The sequence below is a fragment of the Pelophylax lessonae genome, assembly GCF_965119305.1.
Source record: "Pelophylax lessonae genome assembly, chromosome: 2".
NCBI lineage: Eukaryota > Metazoa > Chordata > Amphibia > Anura > Ranidae > Pelophylax > Pelophylax lessonae.
The window spans coordinates 264,396,869-264,422,476 of NC_138769.1; the positions used below are offsets into that span (position 1 = coordinate 264,396,869).

The 25,608-nt window shown below is 42.2% G+C and overlaps 1 protein-coding gene across 2 annotated transcripts in view; it reads left to right on the plus strand.

Annotated features, from left to right (window-relative positions):
* LEMD1 (LEM domain containing 1) overlaps positions 1-25,608 on the plus strand; it is a 425,098-nt gene that overhangs the window by 379,441 nt on the left and 20,049 nt on the right. The window contains exons 7-8 of one of the 2 annotated variants that reach the window (XM_082247400.1): positions 8,693-8,785; positions 15,103-15,164. In XM_082247400.1, the coding sequence (XP_082103526.1) occupies positions 8,693-8,785; positions 15,103-15,164 (155 nt within the window). The remainder of the gene's footprint in view (positions 1-8,692; positions 8,786-15,102; positions 15,165-25,608) is intronic. The other variant, XM_082247399.1, reaches the window with a different exon arrangement.

The window sequence follows — 25,608 nt, forward strand, 5'->3', positions numbered from 1 at the left end:
AAAAACAAAAGAGGAGGGAAATGTAAAATATAAATTATTTCCCCCCCCTACTGGTTCCCAAGCCCCAACTATTCCCTCTTCTGAGGTCACATCAATACCCCTTCTAGAGGGGTTTATTCATTTCTGTTGTATATTCCCTGCTAATGTTCCTCTATTCATCCTCGTAATGTTTTCCTCCTCATGAAGAAAATTTCACCCTATAGGGGGAGCCCAAGCGAAGGGGAATCCAAGGGGGCGGGAGATGAGGGGAGAGGTCGGAAGACAAAGAGAGATTAAAAAAAAAAAATTCCTATTGTGTATATATGTGCCATGACCCCTCTTTATTAATTCCTGGGTGTCAAACTCTTTGTCGTGCTCCTCTTTCCCCACTCTTTCTTTCATATTTCCAGTTTATTTTAATGCATCACCCCGTGAGAAAGAAAAAAAAAAAAACCCCACCTAATGTGTATATATACTCTTAGTGTAGCTTCTCAACCAAGTGTCCTTACTCCCTTTCTTTTATTTATCTCACATTGTTTCTATCCTCGATTTTGTGTTATCTGTGAATATGAGACTCTCTCTCCCTTCCCCCCCCCCCTCCTACCCTCACCCCCCTCCCCTCTGTCGCTCCATTTATACTGTTCCCTAATCGTCCATATTCAAGGTTTTCCCTTCCTCAGAGGCTATAAATTGATTCCACATGGTCCACTTTTTAGTGTACAACTCCCTTTTATCTTGACCACTTAATATCATATCCTCAAATTTGTTTATTTCCTCCACTTTATGTAACCAAAAACTAATAGTTGGTGGGTTTGGGTCTCGCCATTTTAAAGGGATACACGCTTTAGCTGAATCTAGAAAATATCTTAAAGTCGATTTTTTATATTGTCTATCTGACATTTCTGGTGCATGAAAAAGGAAAAATATAGGATCTTCTGGGATATCATATTCACAGAATTTCTGAATTATTTCCTTTATCTGGCTCCAGAACCTTTTTATCTTTGGGCATTGCCAGAATATATGAAAGAGATTCCCTCTTTCCTCCAGGCACCGCCAGCATCTATCCGAATTTTGTGCTGAAAATTTTTGTAACCGAGTTGGTGTATAGTACCACCTTGATAGCAATTTGTAATTTGTTTCCTGTATTTTTGTACATACAGAGGACTTGAATGTAAATTTTATTATATGTTGTATTTGTTTTTGTGTAAATGTAATCCCTAGTTCTCTCTCTCAGCCTTTTAAATAGAGCGGTCTATATTCCAAGGGTGGTTCTATTATCAGGGAATATGTCTTTGAGAGTATGTGAGAGACTGCGCCCTTCCGTGTACATACACTCTCAAAAACAGTCATGAGTCTATCAAATTCCGCAGGGGGGGGGAGTGTTTGTAAGAAATGATTCAATTGTATCGCCCTCCAATGATCTAGGCAAAAATCCTCATCTGGATCCTTCAAAACATTTACAGTTACCCAGGCGCCTGCTCTTATAAAATGGGATGCCTGATATTTCCCTTTTTCTCTCAGTTTATTGAATCGGGCATCCTGATAGCCAGGGGTGAATGCTGGGTTCCCTAATATTGGGAATAAAGGTGTATTTTCTGAAGTTATAGCTGTGTTTCAAAATAACTTTTTGCATATCCTTATTGTAGTTCCTATTGTTGGATGCTGCATCATTTCCTTCGTTATTGGTCCTGGGCACCATGGTGCTCTATTTAAAGGTATTACACTTTGGGTCTGCTCTATATTAGGCCATATTTTAGTCTCACTATTTTAGGCAGCACCAATCTATTAATCTTCCTAGATGTACAGCCTGGTAGTATTTTGATATATCCGGGACTGCAATTCCCCCATTCTTTTTAGGTAGATGTATTAACATTCTTTGAAACCTAGGTCTTTTTTGGCACCAAATAAACTTTGCAAATTCTGATTGTATCTGTTTAAAGTAATTTGGTGGTATTGTAATTGGCATCGCCTGGAACAAATACAAAAATCTCGGAAGAATAGCCATTTTAAGAATGTTACATCTTCCAAACCATGAGCTTAGTCCGGTTTGCCACCCTCGTAGTTGTTCCTTTACTTTATTCAGGAGTGGGAGGAAATTTAGAGTGTATACCCGGGACATCTCAAACGGCAGGAGTGTTCCTAGGTATTTCAGTGCCTCTCCCGTCCAGTTCAGAGCAAAGTTTACACATAATTGAGATCTTAAATCATTGGTTAATCCTATTCCCATCGCTTCAGATTTACCTAAATTGATTTTCAGATTTAATAATGCTCCATACTGGCGAAATTCCTGTAGAAGATTAGGTAGAGAGATAATGGGGTTTGTTAGCGTAAATAAAAAGTCTCTGCTTACGCAGATGATATGCTGTTGACTACCTGCTAAGTTTATTCCCCGTATATCCTGATTATTCCGTATCGTGCATAGAAAGGGCTCTAACGTTAGAGTAAATAGTAATGGGGAGAGGGGACATCCCTGTCTTGTACCATTGGATATCTCTAATTCCTTTGATAGAATTCCATTTGCTTTGACCCGGGCAGTTGGATTTATATATAATTGTTTGATCCAGTCTATCATCCTTTCTCCTATCCCCACATGTTGTAGTACTTTAAACCTAAATCTCCAACTGACCCGGTCAAATGCTTTTTCCACATCAGTCCCTATGAATGTGCAGGCTTGTTTAGAGTCGTGGGCTAGTTGTAACAGATTTAGGGCTTTTACTGTATTATCTCGTGCTTCTCTATTGGGCACAAAGCCCACTTGGTCCAAATGTATCAGGGGAGGGAGGTGAGCCTGAAGTCTGCTTGCTACAACCTTGGAGAATAATTTTAAGTCTGTATTGAGTAATGATATAGGCCTATAGCTAGTACATGTTGTTGGGTCCTTTCCCTCTTTTGGTAGCACCGTTATATGTGCTCGTAACATATCTTTATGTATTGGTGTTTGTGCAGATGATCTATTGAATAGATCCAACATCTTTAGACCTAGTTTAGGGAAGAATATCTTGTAGTATTGTATTGGTAATCCATCTGGCCCCTGTGCCTTCCCTATTTTAGTATTTTTAATTGCTTTCTGGAGTTCTTCCAGTGTTATATCTGCAGACATTGACTCCCTCACCTCCCCTGATATTGCCGGCATACCCAATCTTTCTAAGTATTGAGTCATCTCTTCTGGCTCCAGCTTTTGTATTTCTAAATTATATAGTGACTCATAGTATTTCCGTAATTCTTCAGTTATTTATTCTGGTTTCTCAATTCTCTCCCCTTTTGGTGTTATTAATTTAGGGATATATGCTCTTATTCTTGAATCCTGTATAGACCTGGCTAGCATTTTTCCACATTTGTCCCCTGACTCATATATTGTCTTCCTAGTTCTTTGTAAGGCGGCTTTAGCCTTATATTGAAGGATATCAGTTATCTGTTTACGGGTGTTAGTTATTTCTTTAGTTAGTTCTGCATTGTTGGCGTGTTTGTGTCGAGATTCCAGTTCATGTAATTTCTGCAACAGTTGATTCATTTGTTTTGTGCGTAGTTTTTTAAGTCGTGCTCCATGTTTTATGAATATTCCCCGGATCACTGCCTTATGGGCCTCCCATACCACCCCTGGTATGAGTTCTAGTTCTTTCTCCACCTCTGATATAACTGTTGTTTCCTGTAACAGGCTAAGATTTAAAGTCCATGTTTGTGATCTTACTAGAGGTGTTTCTTGTAGAGCATATGTAAGTATCAATGGGGCGTGATCTGACCATGTTATAGGGCCAATTTTTACCGATTTAATCGAGTGTAGTTGTGGGTGTGGTATAAAAAATAGTCAATCCGGGAATATAATGCATGTGGTCTAGAAAAAAAGGTGAAGTCTTTCTCTCCTGAATGTAATAATCGCCACGCATCAATCAAGTGTGACCTATATAGATGCTTTGCGGCCCTTTTCTGTACTCTGGGTGGTATAGAAGATTTGCCTGTTGATGTATCTTCTGAAGGTATTAGGGGCATGTTCATGTCTCCTCCCAAGATAAGCAACCCATCCTGAAATTCTCGCAACTTCTCCAAACACTTTTTCAGGAAAACATCCTGTTGGGTGTTTGGGCCGTATATTGAGGCAAGTGTTACTTTGATATTTCCTATGTTCCCCTTTACAAAGAGGTATCTGCCATCTACATCAGTCATTATCTGTGAACATGCCCATGGGATTTTTGCTGAGATCATTATAGAAACCCCTTTAGTTTTGTTGTTCGTGCTGGTTGAATGATATACTTGGGGGTAAAATCTATTTTTAAGTATCGGTATTTTAGTGTCTTTGAAGTGGGTTTCTTGGACATATGCTATATCTATATCTGTTTTTTTTCAGTTCAGAGAGTAAAATACTTCTTTTCTCTGGTATATTTAGTCCTTTAGCATTTAACGTATATATTTTGAGTGTATCCATTATACCTAGTTATTAAGGCCTGGAACCAGTCAGGGGGGAAAAAGAAAGAAGGAGGAAAGAGGGAAAAAAAAACAAAAACGAAAATAGGTCAAAAATAGGAGAGAATTTAGGGCTACTTTTAGCGGCCAATGGTCGGAGACCAATTATTTGGACGCGTGCCCTGTAGGGGTTTAGGTGTGGAAGCTGCCACTTGGGCATCTCCAGGCTCCCACCGGTCGGCCCTTCTTTTATCTTATTTTGCATTCTTCCTTTTATCACCGGCAATATTTTTATGTTAGTTTATGTGAATCTACCATCACCATATTTTCCCTTATATTAAGTGTTCCTCACTCCTAATCCCATTTACATATTTTTCTCAAAATGTAGCGAGGTAGGGGGCGGAGGACACACCAGGGGGCAAGGGGGGGGGAGGGAGGGCGAGGGGCGGGGGGGGGGCAGGACGCAGACGAGGGGAGAAACAGCGGGGAAGACACATGAACATAAAAGGCATTTACTTCCATTGATCTCTGTTACGGCTCTTTGTCAACATTTACCTATTATTACCTCTGCCTCTATCATTTCTCACAGTATTTCTACCCTCCACCCCCATGATCCCCCCATCCCCACCCCATCCCCAGCCCCCCACAGCACACCCTTGCATCCCCCATTCCCTCCCCCCACATCTATACAACTATCTCATGTATTTAATTTCTAAACCTCCTTGTACATTTTTTACACATTTTCCTTTTTTTTTTTTTTTTTTTCTTTTTCCTCCCCCTTCCTAAAAAAAAAAAAAAAAAAGGGAGGAACAAAAAGAAAGGAGAAACCCCCTTGTCCCATAATGTCTCTTCATGGGTGATGAAATATAAGACGAGAAAGAATGGGGTGGAAAAAAAAAAAACAGATTATAAAGGGAACATAAGTTTTCATAGTCCTCGCTCATCCCCACTCCTTCTCTGTGTAATGAGTGGACGTCTCTTCTGTTGGGAGGGGGAGATAGGCTTCTATAAATTAAAAAAAAAAAAAAAAAATTTTTAAACAAGGGGTTTGTGGGCGACAGGTATGGGGCCGTGGTACTTAGTTCTTAGTCTATCACTGTTAAGTAGGGATAGTTGTAAGAAAGTTTTTACTCTTAGGTGCGTGCAACAAACATCATCTTGGTAATCTAATGTATATCATTAACCAGTGTTCTTTCATGTCAGCATATAATTTATAACTCACACTACCCAACCGTCGTCTCCATTGGTGGTTCCCTTTGCAGTCTGCCATCCGATCGTGTTAGGTTAACCAACCAGTTTGAGACGTGTATAGTTTGAGTTTGAGACGTGTAAATGCTAGTGCTTCTTTCCAGAAAGTCACCGCAAAAGGATATTTCCATCGATATGTATATCCCTTCTGGCGGGCGATTTCCAACACTGGGCGAAGTAGAGCTCTCCTCTTCAGTGTTGCCCTAGATAGATCTGGTAATATCTTGATAGCTGCACCTTCCAGGTCCACTGTTCCCAACTCCCATGCTTGCCTTCTAATTTTTTCTTTTTGATTATAATAGTGCATCCTGCAGACTACGTCCCTCGGTATGTCTGGGTCCGTAGGTTTGTAGCCTGTGACCCGATGGACTCTGTCTAGTTCTATATGATCCGGTGGGTTTAACCCGAGGACTTTTTGAAAGAGGGACATTACTTTACCTCTTAAGTCCTCTCCTCCCACCGCCTCCGGTATATTTCTGAGCCGCAGGTTATTCCTTCGGCTCCTGTCCTCTAAGTCCTCCAAATGTAATTGAAACATGATAGTTGATCTTTTAGAGTCCTCTCGGATCTTTTCAAGTGTTGCTACCCGCGCCTCCAGAGCGGTGACCATCTGCTCCCCTCTCTGAACGCTCTCCTTAACAGCCTGTACTTCCACCTTTATGGCTTGGGAGTCACGCTTGTGTGTCTCCTCAATCCTCTGTACTAGAGACTCAATCTCTGTGCGTGTAGGGAGAGCTCTCAGCAAGGCACGAATCTCAGGGTCTGTCTGCGGGAAGACCGCTGACTGCGGGGCGCCTAGCACATCAAGTCCATGTGTTACCGCCGTGGACGCCGCCTGTACCTCTCTCGGCTGTCCGGCCGCATCGCCGGCTTCCTCCTGCATGAGCTCTCCTTCTGCCGCACCTCCGCTGGGTGACGACACAGTAATAGGCTGTGGAGACCGTAGGTATTGGATTATCTCCTCGTTCTTCCTTCCTGGCGTTCGTGCGGCTGCGTTAGCCCCTCGTTTTCTACCCGGGGACATGCCGGGATCTGTTTGCTGGGGATTACTCGGGCCGGCTGTGGAAGCCTGGAGCTAGGTGTTTTAGCGTGCTCTCATGCGGCCGCTTCCTGACCACGCCCCTGCGATACGGCACTGCGTTACTTTAACTTAAAATTGTGCGGTGGTGCGACGCTGTACCCAAAATAAGATTACCTTTTTTTCCCATAAATAGAGTTTTCTCTTTTGGTGGTATTTGATCCTCTGGAATTTTTTTTATTTTTTTGTGCTATAAACAAAAGAGCGACAATTCTGGGAATAAAAACAATATTTTTTACTCTCTGCTATCTAACATTCCCAATAAAAAAAAAATTAAAAATCTATTTTTTTTTTTTCATCATTTTAGGCCAATATGTATTCTGCTACATATTTTTGGTAAAAAAATCAAAATAAGTGTATATTGATTGGTTTGCGCAAAAGTTATCGCGTCTAAAAACTTGGGGAAAGATTTGTCATTTTTATTTATTTTTTTTTACTAGTAATGGCAGCGATCAGCGATTTTTAGCAGGACTGCGACATTGCAGCGGACTGATCAGACACCTAACTGACATTTTTGACACTTTTGGGGGGACCAGTGACATTACTACAGTAATCAGTGCTAAAAATATACACGGTTACTGTACTAATGACACTGGCAGGGAAGGGGTTAACACCAGTAAAACTACGGCGGCTGGTCGGCAAGTGGTTAAATAGCCTTGGGCTGTCAGGAAGCTACAGGTGGAGGAGCCAATACTGCATCTTGGATTCAATGCAGACTATAGCTCAGGCGGATACAGGCACCCTTGGCAGTTACTCGGCGTAACATTATCTTTCACATTATAGAAAAAAATTGGGCTGACTTTACTGTTTTCTTATTTTTTAATTAAAAAAAGTGTAGTATTTTTTCCCAAATTGCGTTTGTAAGACTTCTGCGCAAATATGGTGTGATAAAAAATATTGCAACGATCTCCATTTTATTCTCTAGGGTCTCTGCTAAAAAAAAATGTACAATGTTTGGGTGTTCTAAGTAATTTTCTAGCAGAAAAAAATGATTTAACCTGTAAACAACAAGTGTCAGAAATAGGCCCGGTCCTTAAGTGGTTAATGTACTTTTGGTCACTGAGTTACTGTTATTGTAAAGGGATAATCTGATATTTTATTTGCTTGTTTATACACCTGAAAAAAATAATCTTTTTTACTTTACTTGTTGCCCTACAAGGGAAAGTTGGAAAAGGGTTGGAAAAGGGACTTTCTTCAATGTCAGTGTCATTGCCAGTGCCATGCCTACCAGTATTTTAATAGCATTTTATGGTCCCTGCTTATTTCATACTTTGAGAATTTGGTAGAAACAAAAAGTTCTGTGGAACTTGCACAATTAGGTGTCCATTTTTGTTTAATAAATGTAAATAGAAACTTTAGTCTTTTTGTGCATGTTATGTAATATATTTGGGGTTTTCGTGCCTACCTTTACTTTGGTCAACAAATCTCATATTCAAATAAAGTATTTTAAAGGAGAAGTGTAAGTAATTCTGAGATCAGTCAACAATTACTTCTCCATTCATCATGCACCTCCATCTATCTGGATTATCTCTGCTCAAACCAAAAACAGTGGAAATCATGCAATAATTTCCAGCTCTTCTAACAGACAGCTTTGATTCTGTTGTGATCATTTTGTGTTTGTGATTGCTTAGATTGTTCTGCGTTGGAATCTTTTGAATTTTCTGACTGTTGTGTTGCCAATAGCATATAGAATTGTATGTTTTCATTTTGTATTCTGCATTCACAATAACTCTAACCTAATTATTAAAAAAAATATAGTTAACCTAATTACAGAATTAAAATAAGAGGTGTAATATGTTTCCTTACATACAAATTCAGTAAAAGTTTTTTTTGTACTTACAGCAGAAGGAATAATAGTACAGCTTCAAAATGCTTTTGATTCACTGATTTTATTACACTGTTGCAGGTGCACTAAAACAGGATGTCTAGCTTCTTAAGACATCAGACCTGTAGAAAAACATTTTTTTTAATGAGGTTTGTATTTACCAGGAAAAAGTGACTGCAGACAAGAACACAATGACCTACAGATCTCCAGCTAACACACCTAAGGCTTGTGTGTTTTTGAAGCAGAACAGACACCAGGCAATCATCTCAGTTTTTTTCTATGGTTGTGGGCACATTTATTGTGTATTGTATTATTCCTTGAGAAAAAAAAAACTGTAACATGTATTATAGTAAATCCCTAATTATTAAAACCTATTTAAGCCGCTTTCTTCGATAGCTCAGTTGCTACTTTTAAAAAAACTATATTTCTCTCACTGTTCATTGGAGGACACAGCGGATCTCTGGATATATGCCATGCCTCTAGGCAAATCAAAAATGCAATAGTAAAAAGGTGATTGTTAATATAATCTGCTTGTTACTGAGCAGTTATTCACAGTCTGTTCCAAACTGTGAAAGCCAGGTGTTTGGCTGTTCACTTTTGAGAATCTGTAGGACAGATTCAAGCAGAATCTGTGAAAGCCACATAAAGTTGAATTCTCCTGATGGAGGACATTCTGTTACCAAATGCTTTGATACATTTACCCATTCTATAAATGGTTCTATAAAAAATTGAAGCAACTGATGACCCCACCATTGGGGGACCCACTTTTGTATCTCACCTTAACAAGGTAGTGATTATCCCAGTTGTTCAATCTGTGTTCTTTAAGGGTCTAAGGGACAAAAACACTGGAGACCTTTGCCAATCCCTTCAGCTGCTGGTTCTGCTCTTAGACCAGTTTTTTGCCTGTACCTGAGTGTCCAAACCTGTGGCAGTGCTGGCAAGAACCATGCATCGTATATGAAGGCTCACCCCAACACCTGATCAATACAGTGAATTAGTTGCTCCAGGCATCCAAGTAGATACAGTTGTGCTGATAGGTTTACATAACCTGGCAGAATTTCTTTGCCATTTTTCAGAGAGTATGAATGATGACACAAAAACTTTTCTTTCACTCATGGTTAGTGTTTGGCTGAAGTCATTTATTTACTCTTTTTAAATCATTATGCCAACAGAAACTACCCAAATGACCCTGATCAAAAGTTTACATATCCTGGTGATTTTGGCCTGATAACATGCACACAAGTTGACACAAAGGTGTTTGAATGGCTATTAACCACCTCAATACTGGGCACTCAAACCCCCTTCCTTCCCAGACCAATTTTCAGCTTTTAGCGCTGTTGCAATTTGAATGACAATTGCGCGGTCATGCAACATTGTACCTAAACCAAATTTGTGTCATTTTTTTCCCCACAAATAGAGCTTTCTTTTGGTGGTATTTGATCACCGTCAGGTTTTTTCTTTTTTGGTGCACAAATAAAAAAACTGAAAAGTTTGAAAAAAAAAGTTTTTTTTTTGTTTAGGTTATAAAATTTTGTAAATAGATATGTTTTTTCCTGCACTGATGAGCACTGATGATGCCGTACTGACAGGCACTGATAAGGAGACACTGGGGTGGCACTGATATGCAGCACTGATGGGCACTGATAGGTAGCACTGATATTCAGAACTGATGGGCACTGATATGTGGCACTGATAGATAGCACTGATAGGCAGCGCTGATGGGCACTGATGGGCAGCGCTGATGGGCACTGATAGGCAGCGCTGATGGGCACTGATAGGCAGCGCTGATGGGCACTGATTGGCGGCACTGATGGGCACTGATAGGTGGCACTGTTGGGCGGCAATGATCGGCACTGATGGGCACTGATAGGCAGCACTGGTGGGCAATAATGGGCACTGGTGGGCGGCACTGATAGATGGCAATAACGGCACTGGTGGGCAGCACTGATAGATGGCATTGGTGGGCAGCACTGATAGGGAGGGCACTGGGGGGCTCTCTGAGCTCTGTTTGCCATCCCTGGTGGCCATGGTGGGCATCCCTGGTGGTCATGGGTGAGCATCCCTGGTGGCTCTAGTGGCACCCCTCCCCCCCCCCCCCAGGGCTGCACTGGTAATCAATGTTCTGATTACCAGCACAGACCCCCCCTGTGATCAGTGAGTAATTAGAAATACTCACTGATCACCCCAGCTGCAGCAACGATCTTCTCACTGACAGGATCTGTCAGGAGGAGAAGAGATCGAAGCCGTTACAACGGCTCTATTTACATTACATGACGGCTGTGATTGGACACAGCCGTCATGTGATCAGGAGGGCCAATCACAGGGCCCTCCTGCCGAATGATGTTGCTCTGTGTCCGAGGGACACAGACACATCGATATTGCGCCGCTGTGGGTGCCCGCGGCAGCGCGATCTCTCTCCTTCTGAAGGACGTTCCGGAACGTCCGATCAGAAGGAGGAGACAACCACCCGGCCGTATATTTACAATGGCCCGGGTGGGAGGTGGTTAAAAGGTAACCATCCTCACCTGTGATCTGTTTGCTTATAATTAGTGTTTGTGTAATAACGGTCAATGAGTTTCTGGACTCCTGACAGACCCTTGCATCTTTCATCCAGTGCTGCACTGACGTTTCTGGATTCTGAGTCATGGGGAAAGCAAAAGAATTTTCAAAGGATCTGCGGGAAAAGGTAATTGAACTGTATAAAACAGGAAAGGGAAATAAAAAGATATCTAAGTTATTGAGAATGATAATCAGCAGTGTTCAAACTCTATTCAAGAAGTGGAAAATGAGGGGTTCTGTTGAAACCAAACCACAGTGAGGCAGACCAACTATAATTTTAGCCACAACTGCCAGGGAAATTGTTCGGGATGCAAAGAAGAAACCACAAATAACTTCAGGTGAAATATAGGACTTTCTGAAAACATGTGGTGTGGCTTTTTCAAGATGCACAATAAGGAGGCTCTTGAAGAAAGATGTGCTGCATGGTCGAGTCGCCAGTAGAAAGCCATTACTACGCAATTACCAAAAAAGTATCCCGCTTACAATACGCCAAACAGCACAGAGACATGCCTCAAACCTTCTGGTACAAAGTCATTTGGAGTGATGAGACTAAAATTCTGCTTTTTGGCCCCAACCATAAACACTACATTTGGAGAGGAGTTAACAAGGCCTATGATGAAAGGTACACCATTCCTACTGTGAAACACGGAGGTGGATCACTGATGTTTTGGGGATGTGTGAGCTACAAAGGCACAGGAAATTTGGTCAGAATTGATGGCAAGATGAATGCAGTATGTTATCAAAAAATACTGGAAGAAAATTTGCATTCATCAGCCCGAAAGATGCACATGAGACGTACTTGGACATTCCAACATGACAATGATCCTAAACACAGGGCCAAGTCGACCTGTTATTGGCTACAGCAGAATAAAGTGAAGGTTCTGGAGTGTCCATCTCAGTCTCCTGACCTCAACATCTATGAGCCACTCTGGGGAGATCTCAAACGTGCAGTTCATGCAAGACAACCCAAGAATTTACAGGCACTGGAGGCTTTTTGCCAAGAAGAATGGGCAGCTTTACTATCTGAGGAGATAGAGCCTCACCTACAAATACCATAAAAGGGGGCAATACACAGTATTAAGAACTGGGGTACGTAAACTTTTGATCAGGGTAATTTGGGTAGTTTATGTTGCCATGATTTAAAGAGTAAACACAGTTGATTGATAATAAATGGCTTCAGCCAAACACTAACCATGAGTGAAAGAAAAGTTTTTGCGTTATTCATATTTTCGGAAAAATGGCCAAGAAATCATAAATTCTGCCAGGGTATGTACACTTATGAGCACAACTGTATAATTTATTGGATGGAGGATGAGTAATTGCCATATCAGCTCTAGCTGTGTCACTAAAAATAGTCCTCTGACTTCCATGTTAGTCTGTAGACCAAACTTCAAAGATTTTCTGTGACACTTTACAGGAGATCAGCTTATCAGGGTCTCCTTAAATGCAGTTAAAAAGGACTTCAAAACAAGAGCACCCATCTCACTTAGACTTGAGAGCAAGGTCTTCCTACACTAGAATGCACTCTTCTTTCTTCTGTTTCAGTTATACTTTCGTCCTTAAGGGTTTAGAGCTCAATCAAAGACTAAGCGTCAATCTAGGTAAAAGTTCTCCTAGTCCGCAAAAACCTCCTCTGGTAATCCTTTTACAATATGAAGGTAAATTTTTGCTGTTTGCCAGTCTTTGACTTTACAGTATTTTCAATGACTGAATAATGGAGGTTTTCTTGACTAGGTACATGATAGAATTTATAGCTTCACCCAACAACAAATTTTATTCCTGTAAGTTTCCATTACTTCTCTCAGTAGACTTCATATATGTAGAATCTCATGAGCACGTTTAGGATTTTATTCAAGCTTTATATACAATACTTTGGACTTGAGGCTCAGCTTACAGGTTCTGCTGACACCCTACAAACTTCAGATGGATTGTACGCAACCACAAAGCTTCACTAGTTCCAAATGAGCTTTTGGGGTACCCGGGCTTGATTCATGGTAGCATGGATCTCTCTATCCTACCCATAATATGGGACTTCTGTGACAACAGAGTGGCTTTTCTTTAAATGCAACAGTCCAGGCTATGTCTGCTGTGGTGACTTTGGTCTGCTGGTGTTGTTAGGTTGCTCGTTTGTTTCACCTTAGTCGAAAGAGTCTCAATCAGTAAAAGCTTCTCTGGACACAGAGGTAGTTCTAATTGTCCAACATCTTGGAGATATTAGTGACTTCTCTGTCACTCTTTTACCAGATGTCACACTTCAGGGGCCAACTGGTAAACATGCAGTCAGACAATGCCACTGCAGTGGTAAATATTCGTCATCAAAGATTAGTTTTACCTGGGTACAACGAATTGTACCAGCACTCTCAGCAGTTCACATTCTGGGGGTAGAAAACTGACAAGAAGACTTTCTAAGTCATCAACAGATTGACTGATGGGAATGGGACTCCACACCATGATGTGTTTTATCATCCTGATCACACAGTGGATGCTACACTCCCTGATTTCTTTTTTTTTTTTCTTCCTCTGCAGACAACAGGCAATTCATGGTGATTGCCCCCCCATACCCCCACCACCCTAGCACACAGCTAGTGATTGCCTCAGACATGCATGTTTCCCAGTGGGGCTGTGTAAAGGGTAGGGGTGTTGATTCCCTCTACTCAGGTGTCAGATTACACTCAGTTCTGACATTGACTCCCAATCCCTTCCTCCCAGAAACAGGGTCAGTATGTTCAGGGGATGTAGCCCCTGGAAGGAGCCGTGCCTTTTTGATATTGCTCTTCCATGCTTCTTGAGTCAGGGCAAATACTCAGAGGTTGGAGCCTTGACCTCCAACAGAAGACACCGCATCATATACCATTTTGATATTGGCGGGTTTCCATGGAGTTTTTATAGGTGTACCAGTTTTGGTACATTTACATCAGTATTTGGGACTTTCAGGGACAGAGTCCTTTTGGGTCTCAGTGATACCTATTTTCCAGATTTGTGGCTTTTCCACAAAAAATCCAAGGAACATTCTAAGATCATAACTTTATGCCTTTGTCTTCTTTCTTGACGATCCTCTGTACAGCATGTCCTATATTGGGAGGACAGGCAGAAATACATTACCTTGTTTTTAAGATGATACATACAATATCCCCATGTCTTGCTTTGTGATTGACTTGCAGTGATGCCTCCCATACTCCCTGATGGAGAGTTTTTTCTGATGGAGGAAGTCACAATTTCTTCACTGCATCTTCCATAGTTGGTGCATTTTTAGTTCATTGCTATTGTGCGGTATCTACACTGTTATGTATCTCATGCATTTTTTTGTATCTTCACTTGCATGTGTAATTATTTTATAATCTTTTTCTTATTTTTTTTCATGGAATTATAAACATTAGTTTAATTTACATATTTTTACATTTGTCATGATCTAATCTACAATGCCTTTAAAAGTCCCAACACCAAGGGGAATTTTCTTTCTTCTATACTCAGATTGGCTGTGTCCTCAATGAACTACTGGAGACATTTTTTTGTGTAACTGAATGCAGAATCTGTCACTGACACATTTTCAGTGGAGGTCTAATTTTATATAATTACTAGTGGCACAGTGGGTGGCTGTCTTAAAAGAACGTTGCCAAATAAAAGGTGTACATATAATAGGTCAGCCATCCTTGTATATACAAGGTGTAACATTTTTGATACCACATATGAAGTGATAGGTGGTGTCTGCTTAGCAAGCAATTGTATGTTTGTAATTTCTTGCATCAACAACCCCAAAAGTGATAACTTGGGCATACATTACTTTCTACAAGTTAATAAATGATGTTCAATATAATTCGTTGTCTTGAGTTGAGACAAATTTTGTTTCAAAAGTTTCTCAAGGTTTAATATAGTTTGAAGTAAGTTGTATAGAACACATAAGTATTAAACTATGCTGTGCAGGGATTTTACTGTACCTTTTCTGTGTAACTGACTTGTTAAATCTGCAGTGGCAAAATTCTAGGATTAAAAAATACATGCAATTTATTTTTTTCAGCTAGAGGATGCCACTTCTGGTGACCTGTCTGAACTGCTGTCACAGTCTGCACTTGGAATGAGGTAATGCAAAAAAAAAAAAGAAAAGTCTGCTGTCTTTTAAGTAATAGAGACAAATCCAATATATGAGATAAACAAACACCACTAGAAAAGTTGTTTAGACTGTAGATAACTGTGGCAAAAGTGTTTTGTTGGTTTGTATTCAACAAGCAAAATGGACAATGAAGTAGAAGAAAAAGCAAAGGGAATATTTCTGCCTTATCTTCTGTATTGATTTGGTTTACTGTTATAGAAAGTACCGGTAGTTGGTTATGCTGTGATGAATCCATTGCAGAACATCTGTGGTTCCCCCAAAAATTATAAAATTTTAAGTTCCATATATCCAGCTCGAATATGTATTACAAAGGTTTCCTGTCAGGAGATCTCTAAATTTATGAGCAAAGGTCAATAAAGTTTTTTTTTTTATTGACCTTTGGCTTTAAGTACATGTAAACCCAATTACTGAAATTTCATATAAGCTCATGACATATTCTTTCCGTTTCAAAAGTCATTAATTTAGAAGGTCACAACACACTGTCCTTGTCTTAAAATTGTGCTCTAGCATTGTCACCTGTCACGCAAATTGAGAATACAGAGGGCTCCTTTAAAGCGGTAGTATCATCGATTTTACAACTTTGCAGTATCCTAATGACATGTGAAGTATTTTATTACGCACCTTTTAGCATGCCTGTCACTGCAGCCGTTCTCCTTCGATTTAGATCGGTGCGGTCATCTACGTCACTCGCACATGCTCATTGTTATATTTTTCACTGTCTATTGCGGGGCTGCGTCCTAGACGTCAGCCCCGTGCTCCCGCGAGAATACGACCTTCCCCCATTATTAGATCGTGGAGAAGGGGGGGGGGCAATTGTGCATAAGGAATATGTTGGACAGCCTCCTATTGGCTGTCCAAATCGTGAATGAAACCAAAACGAGGCTTGGTTTCGGCGTTTACTGCGCATGCATGGGATTTCGGGAATAATACTCGTACTGTGGGCGGAAAGACAGCAGCGTTCCACAGGAGAAAACAACAGTAAGGATGGCGGCGCTGTACTATGAAGAAATCCGAACATATAATATAAAATAATACAGGTTAGCAAAAGGAGCAATTGATTGCTTTCACTAAATTGGATTGAAAATGACATGTTACTGGTGTTGATGTTTTTAAATGCGTTTACGAATGAGTTTACTACCGCTTTAAGGGCTCATGTTTGTGGCAAATCCCCTGCATTAAATTCTGCATGCACTTTTGCATGCATTTGTAATGCATGTGCAGTGTGTTTAGGGTGCATTTGCTGTGCATTTCTTAACCTTCTTTATGATCTTTTTTTATGGAGTTGCATGCACAGTTGAATTCGCATGCATTTGCACTGCATTCAGATGCATTCCAATACGTTTATGTGCAAAAAAAAAAAAAAAAATACCGCAAACTGTACTGTTTTCAAATGCTTCCAAAAACACTGCAATATTGAAAACTAGGTTCACTTAAATACATTTAATAAATTAATTGTATAGTATCGGGCACAAGATTGTATTTATAGACTTGGGTTATTGCAGGCTACCTTTAGGTAATTGAACACTGTGTTGGGACGGCCCCTAGGGACATGCTTATATAACCCAACCCACTCCATTAAACTTAAAGCTTTTGCTAGTGTCCTTTGGCGATAAACCTCTTCTCCTTTTTGAGATGTTTTTTTCTATTTTTAACAATTTTTTTTTTTTTCTTCAAGACACTTCTATCAAGATTTGACTGCTTACTGCCTATGGTTAATTAGCAGTTTCTGGATGGGCACCCTCTGGTGTCTACCTTGGAGACTGTACCTAGAACTCACTGAGTGTGGGTCCAGCCTGTAATGTTTGCTTCAGGCACTTGATCCTGTTTTAGTCATTAGTCTTGAGATGTTGCAATGCGTGTAGTTAGTGGCAGGGTGCTATACAGGTTTAGGTATGCCTACCATGACGGTGGAAGCTTGGACCTTTAATAGGTACAGCAATATGGATAAGGTTCCCCTGTAATTTAGCCTGGTTCCTAACCTACCAAAACAGCTGTGCTGGGCACACAAGCAGGTACATAGGTGCAGGAATGGGGAGTTCTTCATTATTGTGCTAATCTCCTTTGTAATTGTTTCTAAGGCCTGCAAGCCAATATAGATTATATCATGAGATGCTAAAAATTTACACAGTTCCAACACTGAACACCTAGAAAACTGAAGGCAAGCCCCCTTGAGGTTTTAACTGCTCCCAGCCCACACCTGCGTAGTTCTGCTTTATGTCTGTAGGAGAATGGATGTTCCTTCCCTGCTAATGGTGTTCACACCCATTTATCAATTGCGTGGACAACATGTCTGTGACCTTAAAACTTTCTGTGCAACATGGCATTGAATGTTTGCCAAGTAATGTTTTAGGTAACCCCGTTCAGGTCTGTAGGCTCCTCCGGCTTATATGCTGGTCAGCCGAGCATCAATGTAAGAAGTCCTACCCTCTTAAGGAGAACCATCTTTTTGGCTCTTTGCTGGATTCAATCTTTTAAATCACTATAGGGGCTAAGTGTACTCACATTGCCCAGATACACAAAAATAGGGATCCACAGCGCTGATTGGCACTTTTCTATTCTGCATCAACACATTCTTTTGTTCCTCCAAGTAAGGCCAAGTTTCTGGATTAGCAAGTCGTCTTCGATCACCTTGCTTTTAGTGGGTTCTAAACATCCTTAGCTGGAGAAGTGCTCAAAAGCTGCAGAGATGTGCACCTGCGCATGAAAAGTTGTTTCCACTAGCTTTATCAGAAGTGGTGGATGCCTGGATTTTGCAGAGATTTTGGGAAGCTTGCATAGCTGGGATATAGGCCATAGTTTCACCTCTGGCCTCCACCACATTTTCCCAGTCTTCCCATGGCTAGCAAACACTGGGTAGATCTTCTTTTAGCCATTCAGATACTCTTGAACCAAGGGGTTATTAATCCCATTCCTTCAACCAAAAGATTTTAAGGTTTTTACTTAAAACTCCTTAGTTATGAAACCCAAAATGCCTTCCCCCTATCTTGAATCTAAAGGCTCTCAATAGTTTGTTTTTGTATTGAGTCTATTCAGTCATGTATCTCCTCTTCATCACCTGAGACTTTTTGGCATCCATTGACATTAGGGGTGCATATTTACACTTTCCTAACTTTCCAGGTCATCGGCAATGTCTTCACTTTGCTGTGGTTAACAATCACTATTAATACTGCGGGTGTTTTTGATGGCAAACCATCATCAATTTGTGGCTCTTTCTTTGCCCTTGCTTTGGCCCTAAAAGTGTTGACAAAGGTCCTCACATCAATTTTTAGGCTACCACGAGGATTTGCTCTTGTGAGAACAGACCTCTCTGAGCTTGGATTCCAATGTATCAATCAATATATGGTCTTTTAGAAGACTTTAGATGGATCCTGAGCCTCAGTGTGATCTGATTCTGTCACATCACTTGGAGTGCTTAGACGTTCTTCTGGGTACCACCATCTTCTTGCCCCAGAGGAAGTTAACAAAACTGCAAAATCAGTAATGGTTAGCAACCTTTAAAGCAGTCTAATTTGCCAGATTCCACTGCAGAATTTTGCAAAGGAACATTCTCAGAACTAGATGATCCAGTTATTTCTCAACCTAGATATCTGTCATGATGGCCCCTCTCTCAGAAATTATCGGTAGACAGGAGCTTTTCCTCCTTTTCATTGTAAAATTGTCATGATGAACTCTAGTCCTCTGGGTTTCAGTGGATTTCAGGATTATCTGTTTATGGTTGTTGATTTCAGGAAGAAACAAAGCTCCTGATCAGCAACCTAGAGTTGGGAGCAATTCAGCTGCGGTTACTTCACTAGACCCTCCTCCTGATTGGTTATCGGACACTGCCACAGCTGTAGTTTACATCAATCATTGGGGGGGCACCAGGAGTGTTGTGGTGGCTATGGCAGTAAAGGTTATTCTGTCAGGAGTGGAATTTTGTTTTCCATCTATTTTTTTCGTAAACTTTCCTGGGCTGTAAAACTGGCAGATTTCTCAGCAGACAATGTCTAGCATCTGATCTGAGGGAATGGCCTGTCCATCAGGAGGTGTTCGGGACATCCTGTATTACTGCACCAGTGTGAATTCCACATGTGGATCTGTTAGCTTCTTGATTTAATATGAAACTGGACAACTTGTCTGCGGATGCCCTGGTGACTCTGGGGGACCTATATGTCCTTCCCTGCTGAAACTAATTTCCTCTTAGAAGCATCCAACCCAAGGGCTCTCCAGTTATCCTCATATTTACTGATTCCTTGAAGAGTGTGGTATGCTGACATTTTTTTTATCTGTTAGCCAGCGCTCTGTGTTCTCTACTGAATTGACTAGATCTGTTATTTCATGGACTGATCTTCCACCCTGCTTCTCGGTTGCTTCTCGGCATTGGCAGCCTGGCTGTTTGAGTCCTGGTTCTTAAAAACAGGGGCATTTCAGATTCTGTAATCTTGACCATGTTTACATCTTGTGAATATTCTTCCAGTAAGATTTCTAATCAACTTGGAAGACTTCTTTTTACTGGTTTGAGTCCTTGGTTTTTTGCCCCATGTACTTTTTTGGTGGGCCATTGGAGGTAATTTAATCCTTGGCGCCCTCCAAGGGTCAGGTGTCTGCACTGTCCAATATTTACCATCTACCTGTCCTTTATTCACTGATTCTTACTTTGATACAAGGGGTTTCACATAATTCTCCCTCTATAAGACCTCCACTCCAGCTTTGGGATTTAAATATAGTATTGACGGTGTTACAAAGATCTCCTTTCTTCCTATTTGGAACTTATCTTTGGAGTTATGTAACAAGCGTGTGTATTGGTTTCCTCTCTTTCTGCCAAGCCGAATCCCTCCCACTGTGCCTCCAGCACTGGGTGTAGCACACATGGGAAGAAAACTGCAAACCGCATGCACTGATGAAGTCACATAAATCCCAGTTTAATAAAGCTGACAGCCACTGCAACATGGAAGTACCCATTGGCAGGGACTGTTGCAATGGATGTCTGCTTCATAAAACTGTGATTTATGTGACATCAGTGTGTGCTGTTTTGATTTTTTTTTCTTCCCATATATTTGGATTCCTTGACTTGGAGTCATTGTGACTATCTCTATGGACAGGAAGGTTTTTGCATGATCAGTATTGTCCTCTAGGGTGCCTCATTTACTATTACACAAACACTGGGTTGTTTTGAGACCAACAACCTTCTTTTTCTCTTTTGTTCATTAACCACTTGCCGACCGCCGCACGACTATCTACGTCGGCGGTCAGCCCCTCACAGGCAAACTAACGTAGGGCTACGTCGCTTGCTTGTGAGGGTCTAGGGAGCGAGCGCGCGCCCCCGGAGGCGCGCTCCCGCGTGGTCACGGACCCGATGTCCGCCGGCCACTCGGCGATCGGCGGGGGAGAGGGAGAATGTCAGGCAGCTTGTGTAAACAAGCCACCTGTCATTCTCCTCGCTGTAAAGACACTGATCACATGGATCTACTATGTAGATCCATTGATCAGTGTCCTTACAGCTCAAGCCACAGCCAATCACAGTAGAAAGCACGCCCCTAGGGACACACACAGCCCCCTCCCTCACAAATAAAGTTAACCCCTTCACTACCAGTGTATTTTTACAGTAACAGTGCATATATATAGCACTGATTACTGTAGAAATGTCACTGGTACCCCCAAAAGTGTCAAAAATGTCAGTCAAGGGTCCGATCTGTCCAGCCAAAATGTCGCAGTACCGCAAAAAAAATCGCAGATCGCCGCCATTACGCGTTAAAAAAAAAACAACAAAAATGACAAAAATCTTTCCCTTTGTTAGTAAACGCGATAACTTTTGCGCAAACCAATCAAAATACGCTTTTTGCGATTTTTTTTTTTACCAAACATAGGTAGCATAAAACAAATTGGCCGAAAATGTTAAAAAATTTTGATTTTTACATTTTTTGGGGGGGGAATTTCATATAAAAAAATTTGAAAAATATTGCTATTTTTGCAAAATTGACGCTCTTTTTTTGTTTATAGCGCGTGATCAAAAAATCGCACAGGTGATCAAATACCACCAAAAGAAAGCTCTGTTTGTGGGAAAAAAAGGACGCCAAATTCGTTTAGGTACAGTGTCGCACGACCGCGCAATTGTCCGTTAAAGTCACGCAGTGCCGAATCGCAAAATACCCCCTGGTCGGAATGGGGGTAAAATCTTCCGGGGCTTAAGTGGTTAATATGCACAGCTCCTGATTCTTAACCATTGGGTTATACTTTCCCCTACAGGAGTAGGACACTAGGCAGGAAAAAGCTTGACAACCCCTATGGGCAGTCCCAGGGTGTATACACCCACTCTCAGCTATAGGCCTGGTCAGGAGTAAGGACCTAGTTCCTTGCTGGGATCTCTGGTCCTGGCGATTTTATTTTATTTTTTTTATTTTTAAATAGAATTTTTTCCTATCTTTGTTGTTTTGTTCCTGTGAGAATCTACAATCAATTGCCAGACTGGGCGAAAAACTGGATAATCTAGATCCAGATTTTCCCCCTAGTTTGGCCAGCGAGCGCATGCAGATGGCAGCTCCACGCTAGGTCAGCCGCGACATAGCCCCACTGGATGGGGGCTGGCCGGCGCATTATACATCTCGTGAGGACGCATACGACCTGGCCTCACCTGAGTCGCAGCGTTTCTCAACGACTTTAAAGGCACCGAGATAAAAAATAATGTAATTTATACATTTTTTCGTTTTCAATGGTTTTTATTGAAATTTTTATGAAAATAAACATCAAAGGTACAGAAAGAAATACCGTTAACATAGGCATAACAGTCACAATTGTCCTACTGCAATTACAAAATATTAAAGTAGGAAAAAGACACTTGCAGTGTAGGCAGTCGCTATGTACCATAGTCCGAGGAGAGTGAGAAATCTATATGTCGTTCAACAGGTAACAGAACAATAGCTAACCAGAACAAGCATTGGGAATGCGAGCATCTTAGTATAGCAAGTAATAGGGGCTAAAAAAATGTGGGTAGTAATAAAAAGCCATTCAGCCCACTGCCGTATCCCAGCCCCAGTGCTACTTATGTAATCACATGTAGGGTTCGGATGTGAGAATTCAGGTGGGATAACCGTACACATCCATAAGGTCAAAGAGATAGGAACAAGATGGAATAGCAAGAGAGAAGAAAGGGAAAAAGTAGTAGGAAGAGAATTAGTAGGACCCCGTCCTGCCCCCCCCCCCAAACATTTAAAAAAAAAAAATGACATCAAAGTGTGAACATTAAAGCGGAGTTCCGGGCACAAAATCAATATTTTTTTTTGTGCCTGTCCGCTTGTTCCCCTTCACCTGAAAAGGAATTGGATAGTTAGGTTTTTTTTTTTTATTTACTCACCTTGTAATTGAAGATCGAATATACTCACCTAGTCTTCACTTCCTCCCTCTGTGCCGCGGCTCCGCCGTCACTTCTGGGCTTGCACTGATTCCTGGGAGCTGAACGTCATTGCTCCCAGGAATCAATGCGACGGCACCGGCCCCGCTCGTCACTTCCGGGCGACGCCGCATTCCCCTGCTAAACAGCTTCTGGGCATGCCCAAAAGCTGTGGAGGAATGCAGCGCCGCACCGGAAGTGACGAGAGGGGCCGGTGCAAGCGCATTCTGGGAGAAGAAGACGCCGAAGAGGACCGCGCCGGCTTCAGCTGCCCACAAGAGAGATGGAAACGCCGTGGAAGAAATTTTATAAGTGAGTATTTCTTCTAAAAGGTAAGTGCGAACCGGGACAGATCAGAGGCTAGCCATTGTGGAATGTACTAGCCCTGACTGTCCCGGGGGTATGTTTGTTGAAAAATGATTTCTGTGCCCGAAACTCCGCTTTAAGCCTCAAAAAAGGCATTGGTAAGTCAGCATGTCATTGGGGCTGATTGATAACAGATAATATACAGAATAACAAAGTATACAGTATTATTAATGACATAAGTTGGTGGATACATCACATCAGAAATATCTCATGAAGGGTGACAGAAGATGAGACTGCCATCCATCGAGATCGGTTGATGTTGTATTCAGACAATCAGAGGATTCGTACAGTCACATTGCTCGACATGTTTCGCTAAAGTAGCTCTGTCTGGAGCTATTGTGAGATACTCTGTATAATACTGTAAGCTTGGAAAAGCGCGTAATACCGCAATGTAGGACTAACGAGGAGGGTGGCGTAGACATATACAGAAGCAGACAAGATATGCGACAGTACAAAACTTTATCCTTGTAGAGGGATGAATCTAAGGTTTATTAAATGCATATCTGAACCATCCAGCCAGCAACGGAGGGTATATAAAAGAGTAAATAGCATACAGCTGTATATCTGTATAAGTAGCAGGGGCATGCATCGGCTCCTGTAATAGTCGAACACCCTCCCCGGATGGGGAACCGCCGAACTGGCGGCGGTTCCCCATGAAACAGACGGCTGTGTTTACATCAGCCGTCTGCCTTTCTCCCTCTCCTGCGTGAGATCGCGAGTGGCCAGCGGACATCTGAGCCGCTGGTCACACGTGTGGGAATGTCAGGGAACGAGCGGGGCGTGAGCGCTCGCCCCCTAGAGGCTCGTGGGTGAGTGACGTACCGGAGGCTGACTGCCGCAGTATATAGTCGTGCGGCAGTCAGCAAGTGGTTAAGGGGGTAAAACCTTCTGGTCCAGAAGTGGTTAAAAAAAAGGGCGCCACACCCCGGTGATCTTTGATCTCCTCCATGTTGCCCAGGTAGATCTGTATCTCGCAAAGTTTGCCTACCCCAAGTTTACAACCACTTTAACCGGAATTTAGCTTACCAAATTGGTGTTGACCAGTGGTGATTCTAGATCATCCAATCACAGCTGGGAAATTCAGTTGGTCAGTGCCTCATTCTCCACGAATGTTCCTAGGCTTGATGCTGTCACCATTGAGTTTGAAAAACCCAGTAAATATTTTACTGAATATTGAACTAAAGCAGCTCTAGGGAAGAGATTTGTTCAGTTCTATGTATTCTGCAAAGTGCAGAGTAATATTTTTGTATAAATACAGGAATTATCTGGTTTGTAACTTAATTGGTCTAAGGGAAAAATTGAGTGAGTGTTTGGGTCAGTGTTAGGTGTTGTATTAGCAGGGAAAGTCCAACTGGTGGCCCATAGGTCCTTCGTTTGCTACTTGTGAGGCCCAGCTACATAATACACACAATGCAGTGGGAAGTGCCAAGTGCTGGAATGCTCTATATACAACCACCTGCCACTGCCTGTTGGGCAGAGTGATCTCTTGCACCTGAATCCTCTTCCATGGCCTCCATATCTGCTGCTCTTGCGACTTTGGCATCCCAGGTGGATCTGCTGATGTCAGAACGCTCCTCCAAAAAAAAAATGGCCTGTACCCTCCTAGTCCTCTGACTCTGAGCCCGAATCGCTTGCCATGGACAATGGTCCCCCTGAGGGGTCCCGGTCCTTCGCTTCAGAGGTAGGGGGAGGAGGAATAGTCCTCCTCGGTAGCGCAGGAACGCGCTACGATGGATGCCCTCATTAGCGCTATAAAAGAAACTCTCAATCTTGAGGATGAGCCATCTCAGTCAAGTAAGCGGTCCGCTTTTGGGTTCTGAAGGCCCCAGAAGTCAGGTCAGGCTTTTTCCTGCCCTGAGAAATTTCATGAGATTGTGAATGACCAGTGGCGACACATTAAGCACAGGTTGCTGGTGCCTAAGCGTTTTTCCATCCGCTATCCATTTTTGGAGGCGGTAGACAAACGTTGGACGGTGTCCCCAAAAGTGGATCACACTAGGCTGAATAAGTCCACCTTGATGCCAGTTAAGGATTCCCCGGTATTCAGGGATCCGGCAGATAGGCGTGTGAAAGTGCTCACCCGCCACATTTATCTGGTGGCGGGTTCACTGTTAAAACCTGTTTTTGCCTCGGTGATGGCCTCTCAGGCTCTCACGGCATGGTGCAAGGGACTTCGCAGCACTCTGGTGGCAGAGTCTGCCTCTCCTACTGCTCTTGCCATGGGGAATCAGCTCATGCAAACTGGTATGTTCTTGTGCGACGCAGCCTTGGATGAGGCCCCGTTGGTCGCCCGGTTGTCCGCGGTGGGGATCGCGATCTGCCAAGTTACCTAGTTGAAGAGCTGGTCGGCTGATCGTGCGTCCAAGAAGACGGTATCTGAGGTCCCCTATGTGGTGGGTCGTCTTTTTGGGGAAACTCCTAGATGAGTTAATTAAGGGGCTCACTGGAGGTATGAGTACTCTGTTGCCCCAGGTCACTAAGGGTAAGCCCCCCCGCACGCGGCATGGGCCCTCCTTCAAGACTCAGCGTAATTCCTTTCGTGCCTTTGGGACGCAGGAGAAGGGTAGACCCTTCCGACCTCCCGGTGGCCACAAGAAACCGTGGATGGGTAACCAAAAGCCGGTCAGTCTGGCTCGGCATCCCAGTCCACCTCTTCCTGAAGGGATGCCCTCACCCGTTGT